General features: G+C 40.2%; 2 protein-coding genes across 3 annotated transcripts; one reads left to right on the forward strand and one right to left on the reverse strand.

Annotated features, from left to right (window-relative positions):
* The first annotated feature begins 54 nt into the window (after positions 1–54).
* On the forward strand, positions 55–9,865 carry LOC114557099 (apolipoprotein A-I). The gene is made up of 6 exons (XM_028580393.1): positions 55–162; positions 2,831–2,974; positions 8,273–8,467; positions 8,558–8,609; positions 8,757–8,907; positions 9,034–9,865. The coding sequence occupies exons 3-6, from the start codon at positions 8,381–8,383 to the stop codon at positions 9,608–9,610; spliced, it is 867 nt and encodes a 288-aa protein (XP_028436194.1). The 5' UTR covers positions 55–162; positions 2,831–2,974; positions 8,273–8,380; the 3' UTR covers positions 9,611–9,865.
* On the reverse strand, positions 4,642–6,208 carry LOC114557101 (apolipoprotein A-IV). Of its 2 annotated transcripts, none has more exons than XM_028580396.1 (4): positions 6,023–6,208; positions 5,865–5,915; positions 5,558–5,708; positions 4,642–5,421 (listed from the first exon to the last, which is right to left on the reverse strand). In XM_028580396.1, the coding sequence occupies exons 2-4, from the start codon at positions 5,902–5,904 to the stop codon at positions 4,845–4,847; spliced, it is 768 nt and encodes a 255-aa protein (XP_028436197.1). In that variant the 5' UTR covers positions 5,905–5,915; positions 6,023–6,208; the 3' UTR covers positions 4,642–4,844. The 2 variants fall into 2 exon arrangements, with proteins under 2 accessions (XP_028436197.1, XP_028436196.1); XM_028580395.1 differs by having other exon boundaries at positions 5,558–5,711.
* Positions 9,866–10,372: the final 507 nt, after the last annotated feature.

Here is a 10,372-nt window from a genome sequence, read left to right on the forward strand (position 1 = left end):
GGAGACTGATGCTGCCGCGCGTGGGGGGTGGGGGTTGTGGGGTTGGCGCTGATTGCTTGCGCGCGTTCACGTGGTCAACATGATTTTATCTGCACAGATTTGCTGTTTTCCTCCACGCAACGTGCCAGCAACGCCGCGTCCGAAGTTCCGACGTTTTCACAGGTTTGTATCGTTCGAGGGGGTGATTGAGCAATCTGGCAGTCACAAGAATAACGGGGTGAAAGTTTCACGTGCGCTTAAAAAGAATATCTCTCTGTTGGTATATTTTCCCCCACCGTTTACAAATCTTTAACAACAGTGAACCTTTCATGCGTCGCTGCCAGAGGTAGAAAGTAGCAAAGCACATTTCCTAAAGAAGTTTTTTGGGGTAGGCTACTTTATATGAACATATATTCTATTCAGAGGTGGAAGTCAAAGTAGCCACACCACAATGTAAAATTAGAAGTAAAAAGCTAGTGAAATGAAGCTACTTTGTGCTCTGTTGCCAATTACATGTTTTTTTTTTTTTTTTTTTTTTTAAACCCGAGTCTGTAAAAGTATCTATAGCGCAATATTTCCCTCTAAAATGTGGAGTACAAGTATAAAGTAGCATACAAATTAAACACTCAAGAAAAAAATGACCTTACATGTGTACTAGATACAATACTTGAGTAAATGTACTTGGTTAAATTCCACCACTAATGCATGAGTTACTTACACATGTACACATATAACACAATAAACTTTAAAGCAGGATGGCATGATTTAGAATATTATGCAACAGTATATAAATAATTATCGATTTAGTGTCATCTCAACAGTCCAACTATTATAATTTAACAAGTGAAATTGGTGGTATAAGTATATTTTGCTGCTGATTTCATTCTTTTACTGTACTTAACCTTTACTTTTTATATGGTATTGCTACTTTTATTTATTGCAGGTTTTGGTGTTAAGTGACCACAACTTTGCAGGATTTTCTTTGATCTTTATCACCAAGTGGTCTCATCCGAATATAAATCCTCCTGACGCCAGGATGCAAAAAAGCCTTTCACACATGCATTACAATTCATGGTCTGGCTCTCACTTACGTACCCCCTACAGACACACAACCCCCAACAAATACAGCATATTTGCATGTCAGTCTCACTCACACATTTCAAGTGGTGAATTCGATTTTTCTGTATGAAGATCATGCGCACCAAATTGCATTTTCTATATACTGTGCGTGCTGTACTGTACTGCTTTATGATGTAGAGCTCTACATTACCAATAAGTGCCTGAAGTAAAAAATAAAGTGTCAGCTCTACAAGGTGGGCATGTTCGGGCTTGGGGGGGACAACACTTGGGTACAGTGAGCCCACTTTACAAAAGAAGGATTACAGGTAATGAAATACATTGAACATAAACTATTTTATTACCTGTAAACTGGGCACTGAACAAAAGAAGTAGATTATAAAGGAACCATAGAGGGAGGAGACTAAAATCATATCTGTTTTAACCCTTGTGTTGTCTTCCAGTCGACCTAGGAAAGAAAGGTGGAAAAGAAAAATTTTCTTCTACACATTTTCAGCACTTATTTCTACGTCCCAAATTTTGTTATATAAAACAAACATTGAAAACGGGTCAATTTGACCCAAAGTCAACACAAGGGTGGTAGGTTTCCACAGAGGACAAGGCATTTCCAGGATTATAAAATTGGCACAGGAAAGGGGATGTTTGATGCAGAAAGAAAAGTGATTACCTCAGCTTATTGAGCAACACATATTTATTCAGTGGTAGAACATCATGAGTTCTGGTGCATATTTATGTCAGACAAATGCGTCTCCATCAGACAGAACTGTTATTTTCCTGTTATGACAAAGATTATGGATGGATTAGCAGGGACTTAAAGACAGGTTTCCCTTTTCGCAGTAAACGCTTTACTACTGGACTACAAATTATGTCAAACCCAAAGACTTGTAAAGTCTATCCTATACCCTTCAAGGCTGTTATATATCAGGCAGTATACACACAAATGGAATTTTTTATTATTATTATTTATTATTATTTATAGGAGCATGTCAGAATTTGTTGTGCTATCTTGCTTTTACTGCACCATGCTTCTTACATTTAAGTGATTTAATTTAATTTAAGCCTGTTTTGAATAAGTTTGTTGGTCTTATGTTGTATAGAAAACTGGTTTAAGATGGGAGCAGCAAAGATCTCAGTCTATCAGAGCATTGGCTTATTTTAAAACGTTTGCCCTTTAGGACTTGGCTTCTTTGTTGTCAACCAAACAGTCTTTTTTTCAAGAAACCCAACTTTACACAGGAACAAAGTTTAAATGGGTTGGCTTGGTCAGATAATTAGTGGGAGAACATGATAACATGAGTGTGTGATAACCCAAAGAGGTCAACCCTGTGTTAACTGATTTAGAGACTGTACCTAAGTGAATAGTTCAGCTATCTTGAAATGGATAGAACGGTTCTTTTCTCTGTTTAAATGAGAGGAAACAGGTTGATAAGTTTTCTGGTTTAAACTCATTTAGGTGTCACAAAAAAACAGAAGACCTTCGACCTTGATATTCCACGACAATAGTGTGTTACTACATGAGGTGTGTCACACACAGAAAGATGCCGCATGTACAGCTAGATAATAAGTCCAGTCCAGTTCAAACATACAAGCAAATCAAGATCAGTAATACAATCCCACCATTCTGCGCAAAACATTGTCACGCATCGACTTTTTGTTTTTTTTGTAATATGTTTAATCTACTGTGTAAAAAATTCACCTACTCTAGCCCCTACAATGTGTTTCCGCTATGGAGATAACCGACGTAAACTAAATAGTTTGTGTTTGTATTATGCAGACGTGATGGACCACAGTCACCAAACTACACACCAACAAAGGTCACAGGCCTGACAGCACAAACCCACAATGCCATGCCTTCCTTTGCCGAACCTCCAGGATAAAGAGGCAGATGGGGGAAGTGAGATTCAAGAAGAACCATTAGGTAATACAGTATGAATATCTGACACAGTCATCTAAACTCCTGCTGCTTCTCCTTTCCTCGCCACAACAACACTGTCTATCAGGAGTGAGTGTATGAGAAGGCATCTTTAGATGGTGTGAACGAAAGTAACCCTATAGCCTGAAGATGTTGTTCTCTGGAAGAATTTGGTTTTTGGTTAAGTCTGAATGATCTCACCCCTCCATACAGCAAACATCTGCTAAGATGAGTCAGTGAGGTTACTACAGTTAGCTTCTGTGGGTTAAGTGTTGTTGAACTGGACGTTCTAGGTCTGCCTTGTTTAGAGCACCGTCTCACTGTAATAAAGCGGTCACATGGTTTGATGCAGCAGATCATGCGTGTCCATCAAAAAAGTAACCTTGAGTCACATTCCCTCCTGCTTTCATTCCCTGTACAATGCTAGGGTACGCTAAGTGTATCCTTTTAGGCTGAAGGACAAAAGCCTTATGTCTACCAAGGAGTTCAAGCAGTGCAGAAACTTGGTTGGTTGGCAACATGTTCCTTAATTTTCACAAATATGTTATTTGTGCGAGTATTATTTTAAATAAGCGTAAAGTACATCTAATTAAAGGATTAGCTCGACATTTTAGAAAATACGTTTGTTGTCTTTCTTGTAGAGACTTTGTGTGTTAAAATGAAGCTACAGAACAAAGAGCTAGCTAGAACAGCTAGCCTGGCTAGATCCATCTCCATCTAACTCTCTCTGCAAAAATTACAAGCTCATATCAAGATAAAATACTTGTAATAGAGTAGAGTAAGAAAACTACAAGAAAGGGGAAAAAGTTGGGTCATTAATCTAGTGAAACTCAGTAAGCATTTATTTTTAATAGATCAGCAAATGTATTAAATTTTTTTACATGCAGATTTGGAATATAACCAAAACCCCTCACATAATCAGACATAATAAGAAATCAGAGCTGTGTGTGTGCTTGGAGGGTTAATGGTGAGTGTAGTCTGTGGCAGCTGGGGGGCAGAACAGAGGAATGTTGTTTGCCACTGGGTAAGGCAGCGTGGGAGCGATCTGGCAGCAGGGATGGAGGCACAAAAGGAAGACTAAAAAAACAAGGTGGATGCAGGATGAAGCAGGATGTGTTTATGTTAACTTCCAGACTTGCAGAGACAAACCTGAACATGCCCCATCCAAGACCCAAAACTAAATCTTACGGGGGCGTGGTGGGGGGCGTTTGCAATTTGAACTGAACAAACAAGCAAGGATTTTATCCCTACTTATGTGGAACTAATATAGAAAGTGTCTTATAACATAAAAGTGAAATCCATGCATTGAAAATGTTGCTCACATCTGCACATGAATATATGTGATGAAGTGATTCTATTTGTTAGCCAAATGCCACTAATTATTTTCAACGGTTCTTGTTTCATCCAGTCAAGTCCCAAAAAAATAACCAGTGTTTTTTTTAATGGAAATAATTGTCAAAAAAGTGTTTATATGAACAATATATGCTTGTATAGCTGATTTATCAGACCATTTAATTATCTAGGTGTGAGTAACCACATTGGACTCAGTGTTTCTAGTTTCCATTACCACATTTAACCACACGTCATTTGCCTTAGTTTGCAAGAAAAACATTTGGCATCCTCAAACCTTACCTAACACTCATTAAATAACATAACAGACTCACAAGTTGATGTTTGGCTTTAACTTTATTTCCGTAATATAACAAGAACACAGTGTATGGTGACAGACCAACACTCAATGTTTATTATTTATCTAATACTTTACATGTATCTAAAGACATCTTCAACTTTCAAAACTGTTGACTTTTTGTTGTCATATTGTTAAAACATGGACGTGTTCCTGGGATTCTTTAGAAGCAGTTTCTTTCTGTTTGACTTAGTTGGCCTTGACAAAGTACTCGTAGAGGGAGGTGAGCTGGGCCTGGAGGTCCTGGGCATGGGGGTCCAGGTTTTCCCTCACCGCATCAACGTAGGGGGCAGCCATTTCTTTCACCTGCTGGACTCTCTGAGTCAGCTCACCTTGCACCTTCTCGGTCACGGGGGCCACGCTCTCCTTGAAGTCCTGCAGGTGCTGGTCCACCTTCAGCTTCAGGTCATCTGTGTAGGGCCCCAGCTGAGCCTGCAGGTCCATCACACTCTGCTCCAGGCTGGCCTTCAGCTCCTCGGTCTTCTCCTTCAGGGTGGTCCTCAGGGCCTCAGTGTCCATGGAGTCTGCGTAGGGGGCCAGCTCCTGTTTGAGCTGCTCCACTCTCTGCTGGATCTGGGCCTTTATTTCCTCGGTGTAGGGCTGCAACTTGTCTTTGGCGGTGTTCAGCTCCTGGATCATACGCTCTTTCAGCACGTCGGTCTCAGTGGTGACTTTGACGATCAGGTCCTGGGCTGCAGGGGGAAGCTGCTCCTGCAGGGTGACTGCATACTTGCTGGCAACATCGGCACTCTCTGTCAGACGGGCACTGTACGAGAGAATGAGTTTTGTCTTTAGTTCATATTCTAGTGAGGAGGAATTGCATGTCAATTACCACTATCCGTTATTAGCTTTTACTTCATTTGCATAGCAACAATGAGTCACACTGGTCTTTTCTGACCTACCTGACATCCTGTCCAAACTGAGACTTCCTGATCATCTGGAGTGTGTCATCTGCTGTCTGGGTGGCCTTGGCAACATAGTCCCAGAAGGCATCAGTCAGCACATCCAGCTGTGGCTTGGGTGCATCAGCATAGAAAAGGTTGGCATGACTGCCTGCTGGATAGACACAAGAACACGTTGAAGAACAGTTGAGATTTAAGGCATTTATACTAGTACACATGTACCATTAGCAAGGCTTGCAGTTATTTGTCTCAAACATATTTTGTTATGCTCCAAAAAAGAATAATGAAATTTTGCCATCAAACTTACCACTGAAAAGGGCTACGATGAGCACAACGAGGACCTTCATGGTTCTTAGGCCTTATAACAAGGAGATACAAAGCTGGTTAGCACAGCATGTTCACCAAGAAATATTTCTGAAATAAAAAGCTCAGCTGCTATACTGAGCCAATTCTTCATCATCTTACCTGAGTTTGCGAGTGTATCTGCAAATCCACTTGGCTGCGATGGTGTTCAGCTGGTGTGGTTCTGCAGCTTATATAGTAAGCCAGACTGTAATGATACCAAAGTCCAGGGGGCTAGTGCCTTGCTGTCACCTTGCCTCACCCTGCTATCCTCACGACACCCTGTGCCAGATAATCCACCCAGCACGTATGCACAAGCTCATACTGTTACACACACTGAGTACGTTATATTTTCTGCACCTTCATGTATCAGTGAATATCTGCCAGATACCAATTTTTGTTTGCCTTACTTAGTGTATATTACCTAAATGTATCTGTGATTCATCAGTGTTAGATTGTGACAAAATCCTTAAGTTGAACCTTAAATTAACCTTGTCCTCAGAAGCCTATGTGTAATCACTTAGCTGTTAGCTTTTAGTGGCCTCAGATAACTCTCTGCCAACATAGACAAAATCTCTCTCCTTAATTTCTTTGTTGTCTAGTTTTGATTAGATGTACAGTGGTTGATTTATTGTCTCTATTAGCCTGACCTGTTGCCAGCTAACGTCACAGTAAAGCATAGTTCTAGTTTCTGTGTCAGTCATGTGTCACTTTGGCCAAAGGTTAGCAGACCCAAACACTGTCAGCTTCTAAAGGACAAAGTAGCTGCTGTTTCACACCAGAAGTACCATAGTTCACTTCTCTGAAACCAATTTTGAAGAGCAGCATTTTAGTGACATTTATTTGGAAACCTCTGACACAGTGTTAGTGTGTGAAACTAGAACATTTTATTGAAAAGACTTTGATCCTTTGATCCCGATAGTACTTTCATACAGATGTTCTGTCCTGCTTCTTTTGGTATTTTAAAATGTGCATTCTAAGAAGAAGTTTGATGAATGTGGATTTGTTAGATTCACATGAATATGCCCTTAGAATTTCTTTCAGCACTGGATCTTCCAAATCTATTGGGTATTTTTGTTTAAATTTGTCAAAGTAATTACGTAATTGCAAATGCTTATAGAAGTCCTGTTGATCTAAAGAAAACTCTTCTTTTAAAGTTTGGAAGTCCTTTAGTTGCCCTTTGTTTGTAAGTGAGTAGAATTTTGTGATCCCTCTTTCTATCCATGTTTTAAATCTAAGATCTAGTTGATTGGGTTTAAAGTCCGGGTCATGTGCACTTCATCTAATTATCCATAATTTATCCAATAATTTATATTCTGTCTTAATTGTGTTCCAAACTTTGAGTTGAAACTTTAGCCATGGATTTTTCAATGTATCTATTATTTGTAACCATTCCTCGTTTCTTGTCCCTGTTGCGTTCTGAGTTTTCCTACATAACTTCTTACTAGCCCTGCCGACAATATAGATATGTTGCCCAGCCCTACATTGAAGACTCCTGTTTTAGAGATAATTATGTCCAAACTGTTTCACTGCTATAAAATGAAGTTAAACCTCCAACAGAAGACCCTGAATCTAAAGAGAGTTTCTTGTTTACTGTCGTTCAGGTTGTATACAGGGTATTCAGTGCATCAGATTTGAGTCTTCATTTTGTAGTGTGAAGTGTTTCAGAGGTTTGCTCCCCATCTTTGTAATGCTTGAATGTCCCTGTCCTCATGAGGGAGATTTGTCTTACTTCAGTAGTGTAAAAGTTGAAAAAAAAACTTCTGTCTGGTAACTCTTTCTTCTTACAGCCCTTATCTATTTATGCCACCTTCTCAGTGAGAGTGACAACACTATGCTCTTAAATAGTTAGATAGCCCATCTTCCTGTTACTCTAAAAATAAATCTCAACATCTGCAATGAGTTCCAGTATGAAGGCCTGACATTTAAATGTCTCAGGAAAATACAGTAATATTTTTTACAGCCAAATGGAAAATATTGTACTGCAAAAGTGACTTTTTTACTGATTGACTCCTTACACAAAATTATACTTGCTGGATACTGTAAAAACATTTACATTATCTGATTATAGTAAGCCTCTTTTACAAGAACACTTTAAAAAAAAAACATTGTGCTACTTTAATCACGTAGCTTAACTTTAATATTATAATACAAAGTCCACTAGTGTAAGCATACCAAGGTTATCTGGAGTTATCTGCAGCCTGTTAGCACTGTACAGCGTGGATAGTTAATTACCATTTCTGAAATGCTTTCTAGAGAGGGGTCAGAGGAGAACTAGTGCAAGAAGGAAGATGGGGTTTATAGTTATGAAATTCCCAAAAGCCACATAACCTCTGTATACTGTAAAAATTGTGTCACTGTGTCTGCATGTAGCCTTAGCAGCCAGTGATAGTAGCCCAGAGAAGCAGCAGAAACAGGAAGCGAGCCATTGTGACAACATGGAAGGGACTCCTGGACTTTGGGCTCTTGACTACAACAGTCATGTGGCTTAGTATATATACATGGAAGTGCCAGTCTAATGCACTCGCAAACACGCTCAACTCTGAGGGACACACAAGTCAAAAACAGGTGGGAATTACAATACATTTCAAAACAAATATAAATGTTACAACATTTTCAATCAGCTTGAAAGTTAACTAGATCATAAATGTTTTTCAGCAAGACGCAATCATGAAGGTGTTCATTGTATTAGCCGTTGCAGCGCTGTCTGGTAAGTTGCAAGCTTTTGGTTTATGACTTGTCTTTATTATATTGGCAAAACTATACAGCATTGCTTCAGCAACTAAAAGCTGTCGAAATTAACTGAACGGCTGAAAACCTGCACTGTTCTCAAGCTGTTCTTGTTTCCATCCAACAGGCTGTCATGCCAACCTTTTCTATGCTGATGCACCCAAGCCACAGCTGGAAGTGCTGACTGATGCTTTCTGGGATTACATTGCCAAGGCCACCCAAACAGCTGATGACACCCTCCAGATGATCAGGAAATCACAGTTTGGACAGGAAGTCAAGTAAGTTGTGTGACACATGACCATGGTGACTGAGCCTATTAGCGGCATGTATCACATGTTGATTAAAATCAATATGGTATTACAAAAACCCCTTATGGTCCAACCATTACTTTGTCTGTCTTCTAGTGCCCGCCTGGCAGATAGCACTGACATAGCCAGCAAGTATGCAGTCAGCCTGCAGGAGCAGCTTCCCCCGGCAGCCCAGGACCTGATGATCAAGATCACAGCAGAGGCTGAGGTGCTGAGAAATGTGCTGACCCAGGAACTGAGCACTGTCAGGGACAAGCTGGAGCCCTACACCGAGGACATGAAGGCCCAGATTCAGCAGAGAGTGGAGCAGCTCAAACAGGAGCTGGCACCATACGCAGACTCCCTGGACTCTGAGGCCCTGAAGACCACCCTGATGCAGAAGAGCGAGGATCTAAAGACCAACTTGGAGCAGAGTGTGAAGGATCTGCAGGCTCAGCTGGGGCCCTACACCGATGACCTGAAGCTGAAGGTGGACCAGCACCTGCAGAACTTCCAAGATAGCGTGGCCCCCATGTCCGAGAAGGTCCAGGTTGAGCTGAGTCAGAGAGCCAATGTGGTGAAACAGATGGTGGCCCCCTACGCTGAGGACCTGAGGGAAAAGCTGGACCCCTTCGCTCAGGACCTTCAGGACCAACTCATGTCCCTCTACCAATCCTTTGTTGAAGGCAAATAAGTCAACCTCCACACCTGCTTCATCATTTATCAAGATGCTGGCCTTGTTTGGTCTACCTCTGTTTGAAGCATGAAATATCTGAATTGTACTGTATACCAAATTAAACTAATATTTATTGCTTGACGCAAAGCAAACCATTGCACTTGTCCAAAATGTAAATACTAAGTTTTTATTGTGTGTTGTGAAGTTCGAAGCTGTAACTTTTTTGTAATTTCTGTAAGTTATAGAAAATAAAAAGATGAATCTGGAAAAATATATATTTGTATTTTTTTTTCTTCTACAGAATATGAAAATCTACAAGAAATCTAATCACAAGAGATATCTTCTTTTTTACAACATCATCTGTTTTATAGCACACATATATAGTGTATTGGCAAGCCATCCTGAAAGTACACAGCACTAACAAAGCAGTGAGAGAAACATATAGAGGGTCTACTATGGTCACAAGCCACAGTGGGAAATGTGCTGCTTTTTACCTAGGAGGCAATTAGTATTTCTCCCGTGTCTCAACATGTCCTGGCTCCTGTCACAGTTTCGCCTTCTTCTTTATCCAAAGGGCAGAATGTTCTTATTCTGGTACTTGTCAATGCTTGCCATGAAACTGCACCTTCCCGGTGTCAGCACTAACATTGAGAAATGGCTGTGAGAATGACCAAGAAAGGCCTATACAAGTCAGTTTTGGATTCATCCCATTAGATTTCATATAAAACAATAAGTGAGTTGCTCTAAAAATCTGATGCAATTTTAATTTATTCTATTTTA

The sequence above is a fragment of the Perca flavescens genome, chromosome 6 (genome assembly GCF_004354835.1).
Source record: "Perca flavescens isolate YP-PL-M2 chromosome 6, PFLA_1.0, whole genome shotgun sequence".
Classification (NCBI taxonomy): Eukaryota; Metazoa; Chordata; class Actinopteri; order Perciformes; family Percidae; genus Perca; species Perca flavescens.